Here is a 25,455-nt window from a genome sequence, read left to right as displayed (position 1 = left end):
CAAACTCACGGTCGTGCCTTGCGTGTTTCTGTAGTCTGCATATCATATGTATGTACTCACTCACCGACATCAGACAAGACATACATGCGCCGGCGCTGTACCTCTATCTGCACTTTTACACCTGCATGGCGCGCAGTGGTAATCAGACCATTATCCCCTTTCGTCACTCACATGGGGCGAACGACCGAGATGAGCGCAGCCTCGCCTCATCTTCATCTGCAGTAGGTAGGGAAGTGCGGATGCGTGGCTGCGGCGGGCGGGGCGCATGGGTTTTAGTTCGATATCGATATTTCCACAGTTGGTGGATGGAGAGCCAGCCAGTCACGGAGGCGCGGCCGCGGGTTGCGAGGAGGATGGCGAGGATCTTAAGCTGGGCCTGGATTGTGGGTGCTGTAGCTGTGGTAGGAGAGTCAGGGAGGTGCATGTGGCGGATATGTAGATGTAGGCACTTTCTCCGTGCAGGAAGGGGAGAGTGGTGTTGGTGCTCTACCGTACCCGTTATCCTGTGCTGTGCTGCTATGCTGTGCTGTGGTATAGAGGTTAAATTAAGTTATGTAAGTTAAACATCCCTCGGCCTTGGTGAGCTCAAGACTTTTAAAATGTGGGAATGGGTGGGCATGTGGATTGTGAATGGGGACTGTATGTGGGCATAAAGTGGGCAAAAAAAGAAGGTCGGCGGTCGTTCTTTCCTTCCCTTCCCTTCCCTTCCCGAATTTTTCCATTGAATTGCCACGGTTGAGTTAGTTACTCGCAAGGCAAGAGCAATGGCTCCCCTCTCCCATTGGGAAAGAAGACGTTCGTCATCCTCGTTCGTTCTGTCCCCTCACTGCCTTTGCTCATTGTCGCCTGAGTCGTGGGTGAGGGGTGAGTGAGTGAAGAGGGGGGGGGGAGATAGGGAAAAATATAAACAGCTTCGTCATGGCATACATCACGTTCCCGCTATGCCGTGTGTTCTGCTTCTTTTTCCCTGTTCTCCCCTCATCCTCATCCGCCTCCCGTTATGCCAATTGCCAATGTGAATGCTGGGAATGCGCCATGATCTCCTCATCTCCTCTCTCCCCTCTCATCCTAACTATCCCCATTCCTATCATCTCCTCCTCCCCTCTCCCTCCTCGTATGTAATCCCATCTCGCACCTCGCATCTCGCGTATTTGATTTTGCGTCCCGGTCGAACTATCCCATGCATGTTGTGTCCCACTTTTCTTAGTACGAAGTAACTTAACTAACCTCTAGTCCGTACTCTGCATGTCACTCCCGGCAGTAAACTCCCTACTAAGAGTACTTTCGTCGCTCTTCCCTGTCAACCCGCCCTACCAGCCCAAGTAACAGTTACTACCAGTCCACTAACAGACCACTAAACCATCCACTAAACCGTCCACTAAACCACCCTCTGACCACTGATCACTCTCCTCTCCCAGCTTGCCATCCCACTCATTCCCACTCATTCCCACCCATTTTCTCCCTTCGCCATCCGCCATCCGCCATCCCCCCCCGTCAAAACACCCAAAACCCAGGCACACGACATTTGAAACATTCACATCTTCGCCACAACAACAACACAACTACGACACCACAACACCCTGAATCCCCGATATCTCCCTCCTGTACAACCAAACAACCAAACAATTATATCGAACCTTGTCGCCGCCTATCTAATATAAAACCTTTCGACAACATATCAGCGACAAAATAGTACGACAAATTACCGACGTAATCACACACTCACTCAGTCGTCCCACCACCCGGAGATCACACCAGACAAGGATCAAGCCGGTGCGCCGCATTACGTTGGGAAGGGAAAGTCGACTTTCCGTACGTTCGGGAAAATAGGCCGTTGCGACAGACACAGGAAAGGAAAGTCCATCATCATCAACCGACGACCACAACAACAACAACAGCAGCAACACAACATCCCATTGCGCCTCAGTCAAGAATCGAAGAGACGGCGACAAAACACTCACTCTTGTACACTTTATCGACAAGTTTACGGAGAATACTTTCGCTGTACACCATCTATCTGTACATCGTCTATCTGTACCTCCTTACCGCTCGACAATCTCACACCGTTTCCAACGCGCACTGTCCCTTTTTCGTCCAGGGAAGGAGATCTTGTATGCATAGTCCTGTATACATAGCACGCCCAAAGTTACAAACTTGATCATCCCAGCATCAAAAAAACAACCCTTGTGTCATCCATCAGATATCACACTCCTCCCTCCAAAACTCGCGCGCCTTCCTGCATTCCGGAGGTGGCAACTCGCATCCCAACCACCACCATCGAACAAACCCAACCCCGTCAAACGAACCCCAGGCAACCAAACACCCCCTGTTGCATCCAATAACATCCCCGACATCTTCAACACCAGACTACTGAAAAAAACACCACTACCAAGCTGTACTATACCTGTACAGTACTTAACCTGAAAAGGGATAATACTTCAACTACATCACCCCAGTTAGCACCACCTGCCCTGCGCCGAAGGGGAAAATCCGAGCGTGCAACGTGCAGCCAACCCCAGCAAACCAAGGACGGACCAGCACCCAAGCTGCAACAAACAGAGCGCATCCCTCCCCTTCGCCTGCAATTGTCGCAAACAAACTTTCCAGACACCTCTCTCCCTCCGCCACCAAACCCCTCTCACAACCTCTCTCTCTCTCTCGACCCTTCGAAATAAGAGACTCACGAAACGACTCTTCCCCATGCGCTCCGCAGCACCCGAGAAAGCCGTCAAGATGCCCTATAACACTCGTCGGAAATCGCTGTCGCTGCCGTCGCTAGGCATCCACCTCCCCGTCACACACGCCTCGAGAGCTGCTGCGGCCGCCGCGGCAGCAAACCGCTCACCGCCTTCGTCGACAGCGCCGTCCGACCAGCCGCCGCTCAAAAAATTAAAACAGTCGCACGCCTCATCAGCATCATCATCATCATCAGCATCGTCGAAACCACAGTCGCATATGTCGCCACCGTCGAAACCGGAACCAGCAGCGAAGAGCATACTGAAGTACGAGCATACGCCGCCGCCGTCGCCGGAGGCGGATGCGGTGGACGATGAGGGCGCGCCGAGACGGGAGATCGATTTGGAGGGCATCAATGATGATATTGTCGAGGCGGTTATTGTACAATTACAACGGACAGCGAACAGGCCGCACCTGGTCAAGGAGCTGGCCGCCATCCTGTCGACCTCGGTAAAGATAGTAGAGACGTGAGTTCCCCTGCGACCAGAATTGCGACCCTGGCCTCGACCTTTACTGACGTACACTCCCTAGATCCGCGAACCCGTCAGCAATCATATCCTCCCGCCTCTCTACATACCTCAAGCGATCCTGCTGGTCGGCACTCGCGCCCTGCCCCCTCGCAAAGGAACTCGAGACCGTTCACCCGCGCCGCACCTACTTCTACCTCACCACCTACCGCCACCAACCCATCCCCTCCCCTTCCGCCGCCGCCTCCACCTCCGCCACCTCCTTCCCTCAACGCTCCATCATCTCTCCCTCCCTCTCCTCCACCGAATCCCGCTCCGAAGACGACGTCGACGCCGAGCGCCGCCGCCAACTCTCCCCCTCCCCCGAAGTCGACCTCTCGTCCCCTGAACTCGACGATGTCGGGTCCTCCGACTCCAACGGCTCCGTCGCGCCGCCTACGCCGAGCGGATCCTTCTCGGGACGTCTGACGAGCGATGCGCGGGCCGGGTTGGCGCGGAATCATCGCGCTTCGTCGCCGCCGTTGGAGAAGGACGAGAAGGAGTTTACACAGACGGCGAGGGGGATGCAGAGGAGACAGCTTCTGAGTGAGAAGCTGAGGGAGGGCGCCGCTGCGGCGTCGCATATTCCGTCTTTCTCGTTCTCGGGGGAGGTGAAGATTATGGATTTGGATGGCGATGGGGATTTGTTCGGCGACCATGAGCATCATGGAAGAGGCGGCAATGGGGTGTTGCACGGCTTCGTGAGCAGCCCGGCGATGAAACCGGTGGGTGGCGTGATGGCTGGGATGATGCCATTACTGTCTTCCCCGGCGTCGATGTCGGTGTTGAAGAGGCCGTTTGAGGATGTGGAGGAGGTGTGGAGCAGGGATGAGATGGAGTGGGATTCGAGGAGTCCGGAGAATATCGATCTGGATGAGTTGGATGGGATGTTTGATTGCTTCGAGTAAATGAGGATGTGGTTTTGAGCGTGGAGATTTTCACTTCTTGGAGAGAGAGTGCCCGACCCGTCTAACGACGACGGGATCGGGCACAGACGACGACGAGCGCCCGTTATTTTTTGGGCTTTGCTGGTCTGGCTTTGCTTTTGCTTAAGCGGCTGCCTGGCAACGTCGATTTTTACAATTTTGGTGGAAGAGAAGGGAGAGATCCTTTGTGCTTTTCACGGCCTTTTTTTACGGACGGACGGACCCGATGTTGGCGATTACTACTAGTGCTTCTCTTGTTTGCTTTAGAACGAAACAAAAACGGCAGGAACGATACGGAACTCAAAAAAGTTTATGGGCGGAGAAGGCACGATTCTGGTTTTTTTTACAAAGAAAAGAAGGAAAGAGCGATGGAGATGGGGTGGTCGCGCTTGCTCTTTCTGTTTTTCACTACTCTCCGACTCTGGCGCAAGATATATGGGTGGATGGATGTTCTGCCGTCATTTTTTTGGTCGCTACTCCTCTTCACTGCGCTACTACACACAACCCTCCTCTTTTTTACTCCTCATCACTTGTCACTTGCTCTGTTTTTTGGTTTGCTTTTTTTGCTTTTTTGCTAGCGAGTTTTTGTTTTGCTGTTATCTTTTTGCTGGAGACGGGAGATTGATTACAGATGAGAGAGAGGGAGGGAGCTCACTGCTCGAAAGATTTGAAAGAGGAACTTTGTATATATTATGTAATCTTGAGAGTTGGGTGGTGTCCTTTTTTCGCGGTGGATGGGGATAGGGAATGAAGAGATAAGACGAGGGAGCTGAAGAGAAGAATGGGAGGGGGAGAAAGGAGAGCAGGGAAGGGAAGGGAAGGGAAGGGAAGGGGGGGAGAATGGAGGCGAGGGGATGAGAAGATGTGGATGTGGATGTGGATGTGGACATAGATAGATGTCGAAATAACGAAGAAAGAAATGAAAGAATAAATCTCCACCTTATGATTGGTATTTTAAACTACCCCTGTGCTACTGTCATCTGAGTCTTGAGTATCAACTACTGTTGTTGCTTAGAGATTTGCACGTGCTCATGATGGTTTTATCGGCCGCAACCGGCGCTGTTTAGAGTTGGGAAAGTGAGACTCAGACCTTGCTGCGTCCCGTGCATTCCTACACCGTACAAAAAAAGTCCAGGGTGGTCAGCTTTTGCTATCCCAAATAGCCTATGTATAGCCTATGCAATAGCCTGTGTACTATAGATCTAGCAAACCAATTTTTTTTTTCCCCCAATTGCTATTCGATTACCCCCCATATCAATCCCCTCATAATCCTCAATCCCTCAAAAATCCCTACACGGCTTAAGCGACGGACTGTGACAGTAGACAGGTAGGCATATAACGCTTTGAATCGGCCCGCCGCTAATTGGTCGCGCGGCACGTATCGGGCGTCGACTTTGCCCCACCACCACTGGGTAGGAAAGCGCACATACCACTGTAGCTTGGTAGGCCGATTGGAGCTCGGCCCACGACAGGCGGCGCCGAGGGTGTAGGGTGTGTGTGTGAAAAGCTGGGCTCGTCATACATACTTTACTCACTTACGCACTTTCGCTTCCTTCCTTTCTTACAATTGGAAAGGTGTACACGCATATTCGGACAGAGAGAAAGGAAAATAAAAGAACTGGGGCATTGAGATTTGTATGGGCTACTAAGGGCGCGAAAAAGAGCTTGACTCCCATTTGTGTGACTCGGACACACGCACGATACCAAGATACCCAACCCAAGATGAAGACCACAACGTCCCTACGCCCCCTCCTCGCCGCCGCGGCAGGTGCTCGCGCTGCAACTCGTGCGCCCGCCGCTGCTGGACGGAGGGCAGCGAGCAGCTTCACAGCTACGGCGGGAAGGAGGATAACGGCTGGTGCGAGGACGAGTGTTGCGCCGCTGAGGGCGGCGGTTGGTGCGCAGACGACACAGAGGGCGTTCTCGGCGGGCGCGAGGAGGCAAGAGGAGGCGTTTGATCCGACTACGGTGGAGAGGGAGAGTGATGAGGTGGATGTTTGTATTGTTGGTGGTGGTATGTGATTCCTTCACCTGCTGTGCCCCTCTCATAGCTGTCTACTTGCCCCCGCACACAGCACCAGCACGGGCCCAATGACAACCTCGCAATGAACAGACGTGAAGAGAATGATGAAAGCTAACATACCCCCAACAGGCCCAGCAGGACTCGCCTCCGCCATCCGCCTCAAACAACTCGCGACCGCAGCAGGCAACGACGACTTCCGCGTCGTCGTCCTCGAAAAAGCCAGCGAAATCGGCGCCCACATCCTCTCCGGCGCCGTCCTCGAGCCCCGCGCCATCGAAGAACTCATCCCCAACTGGCTAGACGAAGCGAACCCCGATCGATTCGACGGCATCACTCCCGCCGCGGGTGACAAAATGCGGTTCTTAACCAAGAAGATGGCCCTACCGATCCCAGCGCCGCCGCAGATGCATAATAAGGGCAATTATATCATTAGTCTGAACCAGTTTACGAAGTGGCTGGGGGAGAGAGCGGAAGAGGCGGGGGTGGAGGTTTATCCGGGGTTTGCGGGCGCGGAGGTGCTGTATCATCCTGATGGATCAGTAAAGGGTGTTGCGACGGGGGATCAGGGGATTGCGAGGGATGGGAGTAAGAAGGGTGGGTTTGAGCGCGGGATGGAGTTCCACGCGCGCGCCACTCTCTTCGCTGAGGGATGCCACGGCAGCTTAACCAAGGGCGTTATCAAGAAATTCGATCTCCGCCGCGAGAGCGAGGCGCAGACATACGGGCTGGGCGTGAAAGAAGTCTGGGAAATCGCGCCGGAGAAGTTCAACAAGGGGAGTATCACGCATTCCCTCGGGTACCCGTTACCCGCTGATACCTATGGAGGCGGGTGGATGTACCATTTCGGCGACAACCTCGTCAGTATCGGACTTGTAGTCGGCCTCGACTACCCTAACCCCTGGCTCTCACCATACCAGGAGTTCCAGAAGATGAAGGATCACCCGCTCTACCGCTCCGTGCTTGAGGGCGGGAAATGCATATCCTACGGCGCGCGCGCGCTCGTTGAGGGTGGCTTCCAATCTATCCCCAAGGTAGCATTCCCTGGCGGAGCACTGGTGGGAGATACTGCCGGATTCATGAACGTCCCCAAGATCAAGGGAACGCATACAGCCATGAAGAGCGGTATGCTCGCCGCCGAAGCTGCGTACGAAGCCCTCACGGCCACCGAGGAGGGTACCGTCTTCCTCTACGACTACGAGGAGAAACTCCGCCAGTCATGGATATGGAGCGAGTTAAAATCCGTGCGCAACATGCGCCCCTCCTTCCACGGCCCGCTCAAACTCTACGGCGGCATCGCCTACTCCGGTCTCGAAGCATTTATCCTCAAAGGCCGCGTTCCCTGGACGCTAAGCCACGGCAGCAAGACGGACGCGCAAGCGACGAAGGAGGCGGACCAGTGCGAGAAAATCGTGTATGAGAAGCCGGATGGGGAGGTGACGTTTGATATCCTGACGAGTGTGGCGAGGACGGGCACGGATCATGAGGAGGATCAACCGGTGCATTTGCAGGTTAAGGACTGGAAGAAGCATACGAAGAGTATGTGGCCGAGGTTTAAGGGGGTGGAGAATAGGTTTTGTCCCGCGGGAGTGTATGAGTATATTGAGGATGAGGGGGAGGAGGAGGGGGTGAGGTTTCAGATTAATGCGCAGAAGTGAGTTGGCGTCCATGCTCTTTTCCCTTTTTTTGAAAAAAAAAAAAAAAAACTTTTTACTTGATGGGACGGAAGCTAACAGACTACAGCTGCATTCACTGCAAGACTTGCGATATCAAGGTTCCGGATCAGGATATCAACTGGACGGTGCCAGAAGGCGGTGGGGGACCAAAGTATTACATGACCTAGATTGGTCTTACGGGGCAGTGGAGATAGGAGGTGAGGTGCATTGGGGAAACAGCATGGTTCGAATACACACATGGGCGGGGCGGAATAAGCAGTCGTAGAATTTGTAAAAATGAGAAAAGCGTACATATTAAGGCATGCAACGCCCTATCATCACCACCCACCCAATGGCATTATGCCTGCTGATAATCAACGACCACCGCCACTACAGCGCCGTCGTAAATAACAAATAACCCCCTTTCGCCGCTATGACCAGGACACCCGTTCCCCATCCACTTATAGTGCTCTCCCTCCACAACCACATACTCCCGAGCTAGTGGGTGAGCCTCGCCGCCATTACCCTTATTTTGTGATCGTGGCTATTTAAAAGTAGGTCTCTTTTTGATAACGTGTTATATCGTGATAGTAGAATGTCGCTCATGAGTGAGCAGGGTGACTAGGGTGGGTTAGATGGGTGGGAAAGGTGAGTACAGCTAGCTGAGAAAATGGTATAAAGGGCTAGCACTATGCAAGGGTCCATTGACATTATAAAAGGCCATTAGTTCCCTAGTGAGTCTTCTTCACTCCTTCACCTCTCATATACTTACTACCTTTGATACCATTAGTAAAAACAACTTCCGACCGAATAACATTCAAAGGAGTTGACATGCCTACCTTTCGCAACGAGAATAAGCGCCTCTACTTCCGGATCTATTATTCTTGATCCTCGCAACAGCAGCATCTGTAGCACTTCTACTAGTAATTTAGAGTCACCAGAAAAGGAGATGGAATACCCACGTCTCCAAGCTCAAGCTACTCCCGAAGCCACGGCAACTGCCGTCAAGTTGGAATGCTGCAGCAAACCTGGGATCTGTACTACAACACTATGGTCTGATTGTCGAGGTTCGAATTGTGCTATACGATACAGGTTGGTGTCGATGCTGTAGCCAGTGTAAAAATACGGGAAATTAGTGGGTTAGGGCTGAGGATTCACGTTTGGGAGAGAGTTGCAAGATGAAACGTGCGTAATCTCAGTCGCGGTGTTCTCTCGGCGCTCTAAATCGAAAACACGGGTGCACGCGCCTGTCGTCGCTATCAAGCTATGACAAGTGGGACGAAAGCACAACGCTAGTCGTACTCGTACTCGTATTTTGTGTGGCTTAAATTGAAGCTTAGTTGAGCGACTTGGCAATATTATGTCACGTGAGTACTAACAACAACTATATAATTTTCATGTCTTTTTGACATTCTGACATCTCAGTTAATTTGTCCTCACAAGTGTTGACTACGTGCTCTGCGATTAGCATTAACGTTGTGTCCGACATTAACAAGCCGAGATGGCACTTGTCGGTTTCATTGATAGCTTATTGCTACGCTGCTATGAGCACCCATTGGTTCTATGTGTCGGTGTTATCGTTGTGGCGCTCCTCTCCTTGCCAATGCTCCTTGTTAGGCATGACGCACAAGAGCCGCCTATCGTCAGTCCTAGAATACCGATAATTGGACATTTGATTAACATGATATGTTATAAACAAAAGTTCTACCATCAATTGGGGTATGTTCTGTGCTACATTCAGGCTACTATTTCTTTATTAACACTCACACAGACAGCAGAACCCAGACCTACCTATCTTCACACTTCCTCTCGGATTGGGAAAGATGTACATCATCACCTCTCCAGCACTCGTTCAAGCTGCGATGAGGAAGAAGTCGCTCAGTTTCGAACCCCTTACTGTTGCATTTGCCGAGCGGATGGTAGGATTTGGCCCAAATATCATGGATTTGATGCATCACCCGCCGGCCAACTCTGAGAGTTGGCTCAATGCACAACACAAGCCTTACGACATGCTCGCACCTGGTGCTGCGCTCAATGATATGAATGCACGCGTTTTGAATAGCGTTGCTGATATTATTAATTCCATTGGCCCTGAATTTGAGACTAAGCAGTTTTATTTATGGCTACGGAAATCTTTCACTCTTGCTACAACAGGTGCTCTTTTCGGTGCCCAGAATCCTCTCATAGACGACCCTCAATTAAATGACAGCCTTTGGTAAGTATTACACGCACTAACCTTTAATGCATGTCTTTTTTTAACACACGAACTAGGGACTATGAAGGTGGCCAAGCTGACCTGTTAATGAAACCATTTCCTTCTCTGACAGCCCCAAAACCCTTCAGAGGGCGAGCTGCAATTCAGAAAGCTCTACGAGCATACTTTCGTGCGGGCCATGATCAAGACTCTGATGTCAGTCTAGTGATTAAAGGTCGTGTGGCAATCAACAGGAAATGGGGCCTACCTATTGACGATATTGCCGACCACGAACTTGGAATGCTCTTTGTGAGCGTTACGAATGCTATTCCAACGCTCTTCTGGATGATATTCTATGTGTTCCATGACAACCAGCTAGTTGCAGACCTTCAAAATGAACTTCTTGGATGTTTAGAAGAAAGGGAGGATTCTAATGGCCAGCGAGAGTGTGTATTCTCTGTTGCAAAGTTTTCAGCAGAATGCCCTCTTCTCGTTTCAACTTACCAAGAGGTTATGCGCATGACAAATAGGCAATTGGGCACGCGCACGGTTATAGAAGACACTTATCTGAGCCACTCATCTGTTGGGGACGCGGCCGGCACGCCAACAACGTATCTCCTCAAAAAGGGTACACACATTCAAATGCCTTCTATGATAACAGCTTACGCACCGGCAACATGGGGAGAAGACGTTCTTAACTTCAACCCAAGGCGTTTCATAACGACCAGAGAGAAAGAGCGGCTACAGAACAGGGCGTTTAACCCCTTTGGCGGTGGTAAACATCTTTGTCCGGGGCGCCACTTCGCATACGCAGAGATCTTAGGTACCGTGGCAGCGCTTGTACTAGGTTTTGAAATTGTGACCCCCGAGGGTGCCCAAGTTAGCTTGCCACCGATTTATAATAGCTTGGTAGAGGCAGTAGGGAAGCCGTTGCCAGCTGTGCAGCAGAACTTGTTAGCAAATATCAGGCGGCGACCTGGTTGGGAGGGGGTTAAGTGGCGGTTTGTGGCTGGGAATGGCACGACAGACTCATAGGTTTTCTGCCTAATTCTTGCCATCAAATAATAGTAAATCCATTACTCGCTGGGTATTTTTTGGTCTAAGATCTGTTGCCCACGTCTATATATCGGGGATGGTGGTAGGGTGGCATAAAGCAGCGCTGAGAGCTGCTGAGTTTATCAACCCAAACACCACCCCTTGTACACCCTAAATTTGTAATAGAACATACGGGAAAGATAAAGGACATATGGAGTCAGGTTAAATATGTCCCTTTAATTTACTAGCCCTAGGATTGTAAAATTCGTTTGTTCAATATATTAAGAATTGGTTTTTATCAAGTAGTTTGCTAGAACCATAGAAAACGTCTAACAGTGGCTATCTTTGGGCTGAGTGCAAAGTAATGAGGGAAGGGGGAGGGCGACATGGATGGAAAGGGCGACAATACGATTCTCAGAACTACGGGTGCTGTAGTGTAATTGTAAGGCGGCCCATCACGTGGGGCCGTCCTGAACTCAGGGGCTGCCCGGCAGTGGAGTATGAAGGAACGTAGGATATAAGGAGCTGGAAGCCTCAGAAGGAGGCCTCCAGCCGATAGTCGCTGTACATACGTAGACCTACTGTCTTGCAATACGATCTCACTTCCTGCCTTCTGACCTGGTTCCCTGGACTCCCGTGAGGCCCTAGGTACTACGCTTTACACCCAGAAGGATCTCTCAATTGGAGTTGAGCAGGAAGACCCAACTATGGCACCGATTTTTGAGAGTGAGCTTGAGCCTGAAGCTCTAATTAACCCACAGCTCCGCCAAGGGCCAGAGCTAGAAGCATGACGCCACCAATACAATACAGCGCACTGGCGATGCCTTTGGCTTTATATGTGTTCCTCGCCAAGTACCGCCTCAGTTTAATATTGGCCAACTCCTGATCCTCCCCGCTCTCGTCCGCCGTTAGGTGGTTTGGATCAAGTAGCTTACTTTCCCAGTAGAACGCCCACGCCTTAAAAATTGACCTGTGAATATCTAGCTGGTGTGTTGCCAGGGTAACATTCGTTGTCGAGTCCTTGGTTTCGGAGTAGAGATTATAGCAAGCCGAGTAAAGGCTTATTATGCCAACAACTAACCCAGCAACTTCCAAGGTTGCCTGTTGTAATGAATTACAGAGAGTTAAAATACGGCCAGCAGTTTTTAACGAAAACGTTTAGGTATTTCTAATAAAGAGGGAACCAATTGAGGAGAGAGTTCCATCTACGTATTATATATCTCAACCCCTCATTCCTCCTCTGTAGTACAAGGCTACGCACGACACGCACGACACCCAGGAGGATGCATTGGTACCCGAACTTTGGTTATGGAGCACTAAGGACTCCTGGATGGTTTGCCTCACCCTGCTCGTTTACTAGCTTACCCCTGCTCACCTTCACCAGAGAAAGACCTAAGCCTTGAACTGCACCCGCTGATTCCACGAACTCTAACGTATAGGATGGAAAAAAGCGGCGGTATGGGATTTATAAAAATGAGAGAGCAGCCTACATACATATCAACCCCTACAACTCACTGTCATCACACCCACGCAACGGGCTTCATGCATAAGCATAAGGAGGAACCAGTCATCACCACCACACTCCACACTACCAGCCATCGTAGCCAAATCCCTTTCCTCTCGTGGCCGCGGCGCCCAGCCCCCTTACACCTGCAGTACCATTTCTCTACAGCCACACTCCCCGACCACTTAAAAAAGGCCAAAAAAAAACATACAACAGTGGGTATTCGCTGGTGGTCACCCACCCAACTACTAATCCACCGATCTCAAGCTTGAAGTGGATTAATACTCAAGACAGTGCCATTTGGACTAGCAGGTGAGCGTTGCTGCCTTAAGATTTTGATGCCCTCACGACCGTCATCGCGAGCCGAGAGTGAGAACGAACTCCACATTATCTCCAAATCCGAAACGGAAGCTTGTCTGGTCTCACAAAGGAAGCAAGTGAAAGTATGGAAAGAGCAGCAAAGCGCCTTTACTAGAGATAGGTAAGACGGGGGCAGAGCGTCACTTCGTAGCCATCTTCGCCACTCCAAATCACGTGAGCTTCATAATGTAGTTCTAGAAAAGCTTCCAGACCATTTGTAAGGGTAGCATAAAAATCACGTTGTAGTTGTATCGTCGTACTGCTTTGCTTCATTATTAATGGTGATCCAGGCGCCTCTTTAAAATGACGACATCCATCAGCTACCAGCCTATGTGCTAGCCGTGTATCGATACCTCCATTGCAAGCGAAGTATGCGCCATACTGAAAGTACTCTTTGTACCATTGCCGTCAAATTTTGCTGATCTAGTGCTTAATAACTGACCGTCGTAGAATTTCGCTGTTTCCCCGTACCAAGAATTCGTTTGGTTGGACTTCTTGGTGCTTCCTGATGCCTGTTGGCACAGTACAATATGTGATACATGGATGCGCGCATTCCGTTCGTCAGCTGCAATCCCTAGCCATATTACAGTCGCCTCCTATAACCAACGGCACGCTACTGTGGTTGTTGATGTTGGTTTAGTGGACCATGGCTCTCGAAAGAGCAGATTAACCCATTCTTAACATCATATCCACAACCCGAATCTATTTCCGATCACTAATCCCTTCCGTCGTCATCCTAAAGTATCCAATAGATTCACGATCTAGGAGATATCAACCCACTGTCCCGCCGGCATGGCATCATCTGTTTCTGGATAAGTGCGTTAGTTAACCGAAAGACGTGGTACTCACTTGGACCGAAACGCGCATCATCTCCACCAACTCCGTGTAAGGCTGGGATTTACTGAGAGGCCTACATTTGTAAGTGTTTACGTGAGAGAGATGTATATATATTAGACTCTTGACTGTCTCGTGGGTATTTTCTTTTCCATTCCAAGATCGCTGTAATTCCCTCTCGTGGTCTCTTTCACTGACCTTCCTATCGGTGGCACTTGCTACATCCCCACCTGAAGGAATTTATTACTTCTAGTATACACATTAATCAGATGCTTGTCATGTCGGACCTGATACGAGAGGCCCCTTTAGGTCAGCTCCTAAGATATGTCACTAAAAACCGACTCTTCCCATACCCCGAAGAGCTCCCTGGCTATGAGATCCCAGAAGCTTACAAAGCCCTCCTCAAGCCGGAGAAGAAGCCAATCGAGCGTCCCCTCAGTCAAGAGCAACCGAACGAGGAGATCGTCTTGCAGAGCGATGAGCCATACGCAACTCCAGACCCCGAACTGTACAATCAGGACATTGAACACCAAAGCAGCCTCTCCCGCCATACTACCCAACAGTTGACCCAGGAACGCCTAGAGACTGAGATCCAGGACGCTGTCGAGCGCACCACTAGCAAGCCTATATACCCAGCTAAGACGGCTGACGGAATAGTACTTGTTGACTGGTATTCTACAGACGATCCTGCGAACCCACAGAACTGGTCCGTAGGCAAGAAGTCATGGGTTGGCTTCCTCATATGTCTTTACACTTTTGTTGTGTACTCTGGGTCTGCCATCTACACTTCGAGTATCCCACAGGTCATTGAAAAGTTCCATATTACGGCTGTTGAGGCCTCGCTGCCTTTAGCACTATATGTCCTTGCTTATGGCATAGGACCTCTCATCTTCTCGCCCCTTAGCGAAATCCCGAGAATCGGTCGGTCACCAGTGTATATTATCAGCATGATACTTTTCACTATCATTTCGCTTCCTACGGCGCTTGTTAACAACTTTGCCGGTCTCCTCGTCCTTCGGTTCCTACAGGGTTTCTTCGGCTCCCCATGCTTAGCGACGGGAGCCGCAACAATGAGCGATATGGTATCTATGTTATACCTACCTTATGCGCTCATTGCGTGGGTTAGTGCAGCATATTGCGGGCCCGCGTTAGGCCCTCTTTTAAGCGGCTTCGCCGTAGAAGCTAAGGGCTGGAGGTGGTCATTATGGATAATATTGTGGGCCGCCTGCCCAGTAGTGATTCTCATGTTCACTGTGCTTCCCGAGACAAGCACGCCAAACATCCTCCTGCGTAGAGCTAAGCGCCTGCGCAAACTCACTAGCGAGTCTCGGCTTATGTCACAAAGCGAGATTGATCAGGCTAAACTTAGCACTCGCGAGGTCGCCGTGGACGCCTTAATTAAACCAATGGAGATTACCATCAAGGACCCGGCTATTCTGTTTGTAAACGTTTATACTGCTATCATTTATGGGATTTACTACAGCTTTTTTGAAGTTTTCCCCTTAGTTTATCCGGTTTTCTACGGTTTTACCATTGGCACCATCGGCGTCTTATTTACATGTATCCTTATTGCGTGTCTCATTGGTGTCTTGGTTTACTCAGCCTACCTACACTTTTATATGATCCCTGATATCCTGAAGAACGGTCTCCGGGCGCAGGAGCACCGTCTCGTGCCGGCTCTTTTCGCGTGCTTCGGCCCCACTGTGGGTCTATTCATGTTTGCAGTGTGTCCTCCTCATGTCAGCAACCGAATCACAAGCTAATTCGTTTAGTGGACCGCGCGGCCAAGCATAAGTTGGGTTGTCCCAACCATAGGCATCGTTATCTACGCCGCTACCGTCTTCGTCGTTATGCAGTGCATCTTCACCTATGTCCCGATATCGTACCCCCAGTACGCAGCTAGCCTTTTCGCTGCTAATGACTTCCTGCGCAGCGCGTCCGCGTGTGCGTCAATCTTATACGCGCATCCGTTGTACAAGAACCTCGGAATCGGTAGGGGGACGAGCGTTTTAGGTGGGCTGAGTGTGATTGGGATTGTGGGTATGTTTTTGCTCTGGATCTTCGGCGCAAAGCTGAGGGCTAGGTCGAAGTTTGCGCTTCACTAAACTAGCTTGTTGGGTGTACGAGAGAGGGTTGTGTATAGATTGGAGTGAGAAGAAAGATATATTAACGGTACCTTCGACGAGACTTCCCTCGCTTGCTCATCCGGACAAGGCAGCCAGCCAAAGCAATGGTGCTCGTCCACTTGGGCCGGATGCTGACGGGTATACGCCTCCAGCAGACAATTGAGGTGAGGCAACAGGTCGTCCCTTGTTAATGGAGCGGCACGACATTGCCACGAAATTGACACGAAAAACGTTGCATCTTCTCGCCCTGCTCACCCTGCTCACCCGCTCTTCACCCCAAGATCACCCTTGAGGCGGCAAGGGGCTCAGATTCCAGGCTATGCCTATTGGCACGATTGAGAGTATTAATCCACTGGATTACAAGCTTGTGTATGGCACAGCGGACGGGATGTCCAATTATCTTGAGTCTATGGTCGTATGTGAAAGGCTCTCTTGTAAAGCAGTATATGTAGCGTCACTTACACTATTGCGATTGCATCTACGCGTTGCGTGGGTTTCTTACGCTAAAGCGAAATTATCACTTTCGGCACGCGAAGTGCAGTAGCCAGGAGTAGCAATAGCCAGGAGTAGCAACGTAGAATAATTTCAGGAAATATGATGTTAGAACCTTGATAGCGTGAGACATCCCTTTGAGTCTAACAACTAAGTAGGGGGCCCAACCCTAGAGCGAAAGTAGCTAGGTAAATCCGATGCTCTATAAACTTGCGGTTTAAGTATTTACCTTACGTTGCCAGAACTTAAATACTAGAGTGGATACTTATCCACCGATCTCATGCTTTTTACGTCGGTTGGTGACATCTCGGCCTCACCCAAACCCATTTTTGTAAGGAACGGCCGATAAAAATTATTCGAACATTATTAACACAGCTATTGCCGGAGCATCCACAAGTGATTATTACAGGGTGTTCATCCTCGTCTTTCTAAAAAGCTTCAAACAGTTGTCTCGTCTGTATATCTATCCAAGTTCGAACCATAATACAAAACTAATTTGTATTCCCTTCCCATTCTGCTGCCGTTGTCCATAAGCCTTGCCAGTATTGTGGATCTAGACCTAGAGATAAGCGAAATTCTGCATTCGGTCCCCTCTGATCATTACTGCTCCAAACTATGTTATTGCTTGTATTGTTGTCTAGTCCGAGATTGTGGAATTGCTCATTTGTTTGAAGATTGAACGGTGATGTTATTCCTTGTTGATCCGAGGGAAGAGTAGATTGCGTGACTGTTTGTTGATTGTAGAATCGTATCTGGGTGGATGGTTCTAATGCATTATAGGTAGATGTATTGCCGGGGACTACCTTTGTCTGTAGATGCCTGTCCCAAGCATTATATAGAGGAACGTCAGGTGGTGGAGGGACGTTGTTTGGTGGAGGGGTTTGGTAGAAAGCGTGATTCTGGAGAGCCTTCCAGGCAACCTGATAGAAAACTTTGGCAATTCGAAAAGAGATGGAGTGTGTGTAATTTGGATAGTATTTTTTGAAAAGGGAAACAATCCTCCCTAGCAGGTTAAGATCCTCCCGAGCACTAATAGTTCCCTTGTTCTGCAGGATGTTGATAAAGATGATATCGAGACTCCAGGATATATTATTCAAGAGAAACCTTAAAGATACATTAGTGTGTAATTTCGATAAATAGTAAGTTCAAACATACATGCTGAATGGGTGGCGATCTTCATGAAAATCGAGTAAGGACACCGTTGCCCTCGCGGCTCCTACGCAAAGAGCAACACTTGACAATATGTTCCCAAAGTTGTCATCCGACTCGACCAAATTCGAACATTGAAAGATAAATGAATGGACCACGATTATTAACTGGTAATAATTGTAATGCATCATGGTGAGAGACATTAATCCGAAATCTTTCTCATCTTGCTCTGGCCTATCAGACTTTGTAATCTCCGGAATGTGTAGTTTCCAGTTGTAGAGCTCGAAATCGAGGTCAGAAATGATTTTTACGACCTCGTCATCGCGCCTCGTGACAGCATCTTTGGCGTAGAGAAGTGAATAAGCCTTTCTCTTTATCAGGGCTAAGCTTACGTGCTCTCGCAAGATATTAAGAGTAACGCCGTTGTCGAACGACACCGTCCCTGTTCCATCCTCTGGCAGATCATCCCGCAAGTCGATTATGAAGTCGGGCCCAATCATCGGTGGTTTTCCAATCTGCAAAGCCAGGTCATGATCAAAAACAAAGGCTTGCCAAAATAATCGTCTTTCGAGAAGTTTATCCTCATCGGTTTGGCCAGGCCGTCTTCTCGGATTGTCGTAACCGCACAAGATCATTGACTGTATCGCAGCTGCCAGAATCATTATAGCAGTCTGATTCTCACAGAGAAGCATGAAGTATGCCGTCTAAATGAATTAGCGTAGCCCCTTTCATTATTTAAGCGGTGTAAAAGTTACCATTGATAACATTGCGCCTGTATTGAGTTGGTTCGGTTTCGACATCATGATAGATGGGATCATGCTCATCGCGTTTCCTATATACTTCTCACTTTCAACCGAGTTCTCCATGTCGCTACGCTTCCGGAGAGCATGCCCCAGGATTACATTAATTGCGGTGAACCAGCCCCGGGATGGTGATATTCCTGTCGAGTAATACCTTTCGATACCATCCATAATCTCCTGGTCATCGAATAAGCATATATGTTGGTTCAGTATCACGAGGTATTCTGTACAGCTTTTGTAAGCTTCTGGGCTACTCTAGCGTGATCTACATAGTTACCATTTGCACAATCAATCGTTACTGATTTGCTCGGAAGTGGGTGGATAGCAGAAATGCCCACATTGCCACGATTATGTGGCAGCGACGTCGGTGTCAGGGAGGCGGCCACTGCCCGACCGAAACAATCATCCCCAACTAATTCATTGACCCATAGGATACCTTGGAGGGAAAATATGAAAGACGGACCTAGACCGTTAATTTGAGGGAAGCAGTTAGACTGGTTGCCATACCTGTATACTCAATCTCTAGTTCATTGTCGACGACGGCGGCTCCATTATGGTTAAGAGGAGGTTCAAATCCAGTTAGGGCTGACTGGCTGTTTTCTGGCACTTGACCAGCAGCCGGACCTACGAATTCGTCACTCTCAAAGACTGGCTCGAAGAGACGATTTGGCGAAGTTCCCTCTGACATTAGCGCCATATGCAAGTTGGGTTCCGCCTCGACTTCGTTACTTGGCGGTGTTGAGACCTTGCTTCTCGAGAACTCCTTTACGACGCCCTCCATCTTTGCTAAGCGCTCCACCATGTCCTTGTAAGTACTAGCAGTTGGCTAAAGTTAATATAGATCGACGCCGACGAGGCTAGATAACTTACGAGCGGCGTACGGCCCTCTTCCGTAATGCTTCATACCTACAGCCCTCGGGATTCTTTGAACAACCAGTACAGTTTGGCAATATTCGATCACATTTGACCTCATGAACTTAGCAGTTGCCAAGGACGTAGATGTTGCACAACATACCTTTCGTGCCCGACAAATGGTGCATGCCCATTGTGCAACCGGTTGTTCCCCAGTGTCCCCCTTAGGGGAAGCCCGGGGGGAAGCCGAAGCGCGAGCCTCACTCATTGGAATGATTGGGAAAATAGAGTTTCGCGGATGAAACTTTGGCTAGGAGAAGACAACGTGAGGAATCTTAGATGATTCTCGGGAATCGGTGGCACTGTTCCTGTAATAATCTCGGTCACGGATTAACAGTGTCTCCGAATACCGAAGCTAGGCACTTTGTGTGTGCCTAGGATCGCTAGGATTGCATTACAACAAATCATCGCCCGTTAACTTGATAACTTTATTTACTTTGTTCTATAAACCGGAACCCAACCTAGTTCAAACCTCCGACGTCCGAGACCGCAAAACATTTCAACAGTTAGGAAATGATGGGAACGAGGTTGATACTCCACTCTAGAACCGTCTCTTCCTATGAGTCGTGGCGGCCAAAATACGTACCCCGAATGCCGAACTGGAGAACATCCCGGGTCCTCTAGTACCCGGTCCTGGTTCAAGCAGCCCACATCTCGATAGACATAATACTATAATGTAGTCGCCAACACCAAAGGTATTCCCTAGTTCGGAATATGGGCCGGGCCCGGCGGAAATGTAGGGCTATTTTAGGGGTAATGGATGCGCGTCCCGTTTGCTTGATTCTAAACTCGGGCTTCGGTCCAACATCCTTACGTGGCCAGCTGTGGGGTGCTTCCTGTACCCTTTCTTATATACCCATCACTCCTATTGCAAACTCTCTCTGCTCTGTTATTACAATCCACTACAATTCCTGGCCAAGCCAAGTTAGATACAACTAGGCGTGATGGCCTTTATGGATAGCAATCTCTTCGGGAGCAACGATCACACTGCCAGAACACCCGATGTTATCAATCCTCACCACAATGCAGTAGGTGACAACAATTCACACCCGGCTATTGTACCCTTAGGCGCCGACGCTACACCTACACCTTACGACAATAGCTTTATCAAATCTAGTGCTATTTCAGTCGCTGAGTTTGGTGGTAGTGACACTGATACTGTCACTCAAGACAAGGAGATGGCAACGGACGCTGATGCTGCCCGAATGGATGGCGGCAACGATTTAAAGCAAGAGCGGAAGCAAGATGAAGAAATACAGGCCCTCGCACGTACATATACCACACAGTCCCGAGTTTCTGGCGCCGAGCCTTTCGGCAGAGCGCTCACGGCTCACACGAATCCCGACTCGCCGCTGAACCCTAATAGTCCAAACTTCAACGCTCGCGCTTGGGCAAAATCCATTGTCGAACAGGTAGCCGCCGAAGGAACCGGATTTCGATCCAGTGGCGTCTGTTTTCAGAACCTAAATGTGTACGGATTTGGCGCTGGAACCGACTACCAGAAGGACGTTGCCAATGTTTGGTTAGAAGCTGCTGGTGCGGTGCGTCGGGCCTTTGGCTACGGCAGAAAGCGCCGCATCGACATCTTGCGCGACTTTGACGGCGTTGTCCATAATGGCGAAATGCTTATTGTTCTGGGCCCTCCGGGATCTGGTTGCAGCACTTTACTCAAGACGATTGCGGGCGAGACGAACGGTCTATATGTGGATGATGATGCCTATTTCAACTACCAGGGTTTGACCGCCACGGAGATCCACACTGCGCATCGTGGTGAGGCCATCTACACTGCTGAAGTGGATGTACACTTTCCCATGCTTACTGTGGGTGAAACGCTTACCTTCGCATCTCGTGCCCGAGCCCCACGGAGTCTGCCACAGAATGTATCTCACGCTATGTTCTCGGACCACTTGAGGGATGTTGTAATGGCAATGTTTGGTATCAGCCACACGCGGAATACCAGAGTAGGAAATGAGTACGTTCGTGGTGTCTCTGGTGGCGAAAGAAAACGTGTCACCATTTCCGAGGCTGCCCTTTCTGGTGCACCTTTTCAATGTTGGGATAACTCTACTCGAGGTTTGGATAGTGCTAATGCTATTGAATTCTGCAAGACGCTGAAGCTTCAGGCGGATCTTTTCCAGACCACCTGCGTCGTCTCAATCTACCAAGCTCCTCAGAGTGCATACGACCTCTTCGACAAAGCTCTTGTTCTTTACGAGGGTCGCCAAATCTTTTTCGGCCGTGCCGATTCTGCCAGGCAGTATTTCATCGATTTGGGGTTCGAGTGTCTTGCCCGCCAGACAACCCCGGACTTCTTGACATCCATGACCAGCCCTCTGGAACGCAGCGTCAGAGCTGGTTTCGAGAACAGGGTGCCTCGAACCCCAGATGAGTTTGCAACGGCGTGGAAGAACAGCGCCGCGCACAACGCTGTACAGGCAGAAATTGAGGAGTACAAGATCGCTCATTCCATCAATGGCCCTGACGCCGAAGCCTTCCGCGCTCACAAACGAGCTCAGCAGGCGAAGTCTCAACGTGCCAAGTCTCCATTCACATTGTCCTATTTTGGGCAGGTGCGGCTGTGCCTTTGGCGTGCATATCGACGACTTATCGGTGACCCGTCCATTACAGTCGGTCAGCTCATTGCTAATATTATCATGGGCTTAATCATAACCTCAATCTTCTTTAACTTGCAACTTACTACGGGCAGTTTCTTCCAACGTTCTGCTTTAATCTTCTTCGCTATTCTTATGAATGCCTTTAGCTCGGCTCTAGAAATCCTGACTCTCTACGCACAACGACCTATTGTCGAGAAGCATGCTCGATACGCCTTTTATCATCCCTCTGCGGAGGCATTCGCGTCGATGTTGATAGACATGCCGTATAAGACTGTCAACAGCATTGTCTTCAATCTTGTACTCTGTAAGTTGCCCCAACCGAGGAAAGCACCCAGAGGCCCCTTCTACCCTTTTGTTGAGGTCAATCTAAAAACTCACTTCCTCGCGCGTTTAAAAATGGGATATTAACATCAAACTTAGACTTCATGTCCAACCTACGACGCGAACCCGGGGCGTTCTTCTTCTTTCTGTTCGTTTCTTACCTGACTGTTCTTACGATGTCCGGAATTTTCCGGACTATCGCTGCATCGTCTCGAACACTATCGCAAGCCATGGTACCGGCGGCTGTATTGATTCTGGGCCTGGTCATGTTCGCTGGATTCGCCATTCCTATCGACTACATGTTAGGTTGGAGCAGATGGATGAACTACATTGACCCTGTGGCATATGGCTTCGAGGCTCTTATGATTAATGAGGTACGGGCTAATCATGCTTTTCTATAGTATTACGGTTCATGACAGAAGGCTAACAATGCTTTAGTTCCATGGCGTTGATTATTTGTGCACGTCATACGTCCCGAGCGCTTTGGTTGCTGGGTATGAAAACGTCACCCAGGCCAATCGAGTATGTTCAGCTGTAGGTTCTGTTGCGGGAAGCGACTATGTGTCGGGAACATCCTTTATTGGCTCCAGCTTCCAGTACCAAAGAGGTCATAAATGGCGGAACGTTGGAATTCTTATTGGGTTTCTTATGTACGTCTTCATTGCTCCGTGTCTATGCATATGTACAAACACTAACGGCCATAGCTTCTTCAACGGCTTGTATGTGCTTATGACCGAGATAGTCACTGCTAAGAAATCCAAGGGTGAGGTGCTCGTCTTCCGCAGAGGGCACAAACCCAGCCAGTTTAAGGATGGCAAAGGTGACTCCGAATCGGGAACGCCGACTTCATCTGGAACCTCGGTAATTGCTACGAAGATCGGCCGCCCTGCCAATACATCAGACAAGGAGTCCACATTGATTCAGAAGCAGACAAATGTTTTCCATTGGAGGTAAGTAAAATACATGTGCCTAGCAGACATGATCTAACAAAAACCCTTCTAGCAATGTATGCTACGATGTGAAGATCAAGAGCGAGACTCGCCGTATCCTCGACCACGTTGATGGCTGGGTCAAACCCGGAACCCTTACGGCACTAATGGGTGTCTCTGGCGCTGGGAAAACGACTTTGCTTGACTGCTTGGCTGATCGGACCTCGATGGGAGTTATTACTGGCGAGATGCTTGTTAATGGCAATTTTCGTGACGCTTCATTCCAGAGAAATACGGGATACGTTCAGCAACAAGATCTGCATCTCGAAACCACTACCGTCAGAGAGGCATTGAACTTCAGTGCGCTCTTGCGCCAACCGGCCCATGTCCCACGAAAAGAGAAACTCGCTTATGTCGACGAAGTTATTAAGCTCCTGGATATGGATGAATATGCCGACGCCGTCGTTGGTATTCTCGGTGAAGGTCTTAATGTCGAACAGCGAAAGCGTTTAACGATTGGCGTCGAACTCGCGGCTAAACCACCTTTGTTGCTCTTTGTCGATGAACCCACATCTGGTCTTGACAGCCAGACATCATGGGCTATCCTCGACCTCCTAGAGAAGCTTACAAAGTCCGGACAGGCTATCTTATGTACAATCCATCAACCATCGGCTATGCTGTTTCAGCGATTTGATCGCTTGCTCTTCTTAGCCAAAGGCGGAAGGACGGTTTACTTTGGAGATATTGGAAAGAACTCGAAGACTATGACAGACTACTTTGAACACAATGGCGCTCCGTTGTGCCCACCAGATGCAAACCCCGCAGAGTGGATGCTAGAATCTGTTATTACTGCCACTGATGTAGATTGGCATAAGGCCTGGCGAGAGAGCCCCGAATTTGACGCCGTCCAAGCCGAACTCAGCCAACTCAAAAGCCACGCCAGAGATATCCCAACGCCAGGCGATGAACATGAAAACGCTGGTTTTCAAGAATTCGCAGCTCCATTTTCGGTTCAGCTATACGAAGTTACACACCGTGTCTTCCAGCAGTACTGGCGGACACCTTCCTATGTCTACTCTAAGGCTGCTCTGTGCACTCTCATCGCTCTGTTTATTGGCTTCGCATTCTTCAATGCTCCGAATTCTATACAGGGCCTACAGAATCAGACTTTTTCTGTATTCAACCTGTTGACTATCTTCGGCCAGCTCGTCCAGCAAACGATGCCATACTTTGTTGTACAGCGCTCTCTCTACGAGGTTCGTGAGCGTCCATCCAAGGTATATTCTTGGAAGGCCTTCATGCTTTCTCAAATCATCGTTGAGATCCCTTGGAATACCCTAATGTCGCTGATCATGTTCCTATGCTTCTACTACCCGATCGGCCTATACAAAAATGCCGAGGTAGCAGGTCAAACTCACGAACGCGGTATTCTCATGTTCCTCCTACTATGGGCCTTTCTGATGTTTACCTGCACATTTACCGACATGATCATCGCCGGGTTCGAAACTGCTGAGGGCGGAGGCAATGTCGCTAACCTACTCTTTATGCTCTGTTTGGTATTCTGTGGCATCCTCGCCAACCCCGACTCATTCCCGCGTTTCTGGATCTTCATGTACCGTGTCTCACCATTTACCTACTTAACTTCAGCCATGATTTCAGTCGCTGTCGCAAATACGAAAGTGGTTTGTGCTAGCAATGAGTTTCTCCACTTCGTTCCAGTCGCTGGCAAGACCTGCGGGGAGTATATGAAGGGATACATCAAGGAAATGGGTGGGTATCTTACAGACCCTAGCGCTACTGATACTTGCTCGTTCTGTGCGATAGAGGACACCAACAAATACCTTGCCGGCTCTCATATCTACTACTCCCAGCGCTGGAGGAACTTCGGTATCGTCCTCTCGTACATTGTTTTCAACATTGCTGGTGCGCTGTTCATCTACTGGCTTGCCAGAGTACCCAAGACGAAGCTTGGTGGCAAAAAGAAGACGGAGTGAACTTCTCAGCGAGAATGAGGGAAGATGTTACGTTCTAGAAGGTAGAGGGGACGTTTGCGCCGCGCTTGGTCATCTGATCTTAGCTTCCCTCCCCGACAATAACAACTAAAGTCGACTTTCTTTTTCAACACTAGATTTATTCACAGAGAGCCCACGGCTCAAGATTTTCTTTATTTGCTCATCTAGATTCAGTCCATTCATAGAGTATAGGGGTTTTTATTAATAGATATTTATATTTTGAATTTGCAACTCCAACCCCGCGAAAATAGCATACTGTTAGTTCATGGTTTGCAACGAAAACCATGACCCGGACTCGTATGAACTAATAACTAGTTCTATTGGCAGAA

General features: G+C 49.6%; 6 protein-coding genes across 6 annotated transcripts; 5 read left to right on the top strand and 1 right to left on the bottom strand.

Moving 5' to 3' along the window:
- Positions 1 to 1,462: 1,462 nt before the first annotated feature.
- On the top strand, positions 1,463 to 4,974 carry VE01_00201 (uncharacterized protein). The gene is made up of 2 exons (XM_018269733.2): positions 1,463 to 3,203; positions 3,268 to 4,974. The coding sequence occupies exons 1-2, from the start codon at positions 2,701 to 2,703 to the stop codon at positions 4,148 to 4,150; spliced, it is 1,386 nt and encodes a 461-aa protein (XP_018135423.1). The 5' UTR covers positions 1,463 to 2,700; the 3' UTR covers positions 4,151 to 4,974.
- Positions 4,975 to 5,631: 657 nt separating this feature from the next.
- VE01_00200 (uncharacterized protein) lies at positions 5,632 to 8,200 on the top strand. The gene is made up of 3 exons (XM_018269732.2): positions 5,632 to 6,182; positions 6,321 to 7,842; positions 7,932 to 8,200. Exons 1-3 carry the CDS (start codon positions 5,891 to 5,893, stop codon positions 8,029 to 8,031), a joined length of 1,914 nt encoding a protein of 637 aa, XP_018135424.1. The 5' UTR covers positions 5,632 to 5,890; the 3' UTR covers positions 8,032 to 8,200.
- Positions 8,201 to 9,263: 1,063 nt separating this feature from the next.
- Positions 9,264 to 11,327, top strand: VE01_00199 (uncharacterized protein). The gene is made up of 3 exons (XM_018269731.2): positions 9,264 to 9,562; positions 9,615 to 10,058; positions 10,115 to 11,327. Exons 1-3 carry the CDS (start codon positions 9,345 to 9,347, stop codon positions 11,070 to 11,072), a joined length of 1,620 nt encoding a protein of 539 aa, XP_018135175.1. The 5' UTR covers positions 9,264 to 9,344; the 3' UTR covers positions 11,073 to 11,327.
- A 2,613-nt stretch (positions 11,328 to 13,940) lies between these two features.
- VE01_00198 (uncharacterized protein) lies at positions 13,941 to 16,495 on the top strand. Its single transcript, XM_018269730.2, has 2 exons — positions 13,941 to 15,494; positions 15,543 to 16,495. Exons 1-2 carry the CDS (start codon positions 14,040 to 14,042, stop codon positions 15,873 to 15,875), a joined length of 1,788 nt encoding a protein of 595 aa, XP_018135176.2. The 5' UTR covers positions 13,941 to 14,039; the 3' UTR covers positions 15,876 to 16,495.
- A 188-nt stretch (positions 16,496 to 16,683) lies between these two features.
- On the bottom strand, positions 16,684 to 19,518 carry VE01_00197 (uncharacterized protein). The gene is made up of 7 exons (XM_018269729.2): positions 19,353 to 19,518; positions 19,208 to 19,305; positions 18,845 to 19,152; positions 18,615 to 18,800; positions 18,293 to 18,561; positions 17,544 to 18,241; positions 16,684 to 17,492 (listed from the first exon to the last, which is right to left on the bottom strand). Exons 1-7 carry the CDS (start codon positions 19,455 to 19,457, stop codon positions 16,880 to 16,882), a joined length of 2,277 nt encoding a protein of 758 aa, XP_018135181.2. The 5' UTR covers positions 19,458 to 19,518; the 3' UTR covers positions 16,684 to 16,879.
- Positions 19,519 to 19,662: 144 nt separating this feature from the next.
- Positions 19,663 to 25,358, top strand: ZRA1_1 (ZEB2-regulated ABC transporter 1). The gene is made up of 5 exons (XM_018269728.2): positions 19,663 to 22,168; positions 22,285 to 22,559; positions 22,624 to 22,835; positions 22,890 to 23,135; positions 23,188 to 25,358. The coding sequence occupies exons 1-5, from the start codon at positions 20,194 to 20,196 to the stop codon at positions 25,106 to 25,108; spliced, it is 4,629 nt and encodes a 1,542-aa protein (XP_018135182.1). The 5' UTR covers positions 19,663 to 20,193; the 3' UTR covers positions 25,109 to 25,358.
- The last annotated feature ends 97 nt before the right edge of the window (positions 25,359 to 25,455 follow it).

This window comes from Pseudogymnoascus verrucosus (assembly GCF_001662655.1).
Source record: "Pseudogymnoascus verrucosus strain UAMH 10579 unplaced genomic scaffold scaffold_1, whole genome shotgun sequence".
NCBI classification, from domain to species: Eukaryota; Fungi; Ascomycota; class Leotiomycetes; order Thelebolales; family Thelebolaceae; genus Pseudogymnoascus; species Pseudogymnoascus verrucosus.
This window is presented reverse-complemented; position numbering and strand designations above follow the sequence as displayed.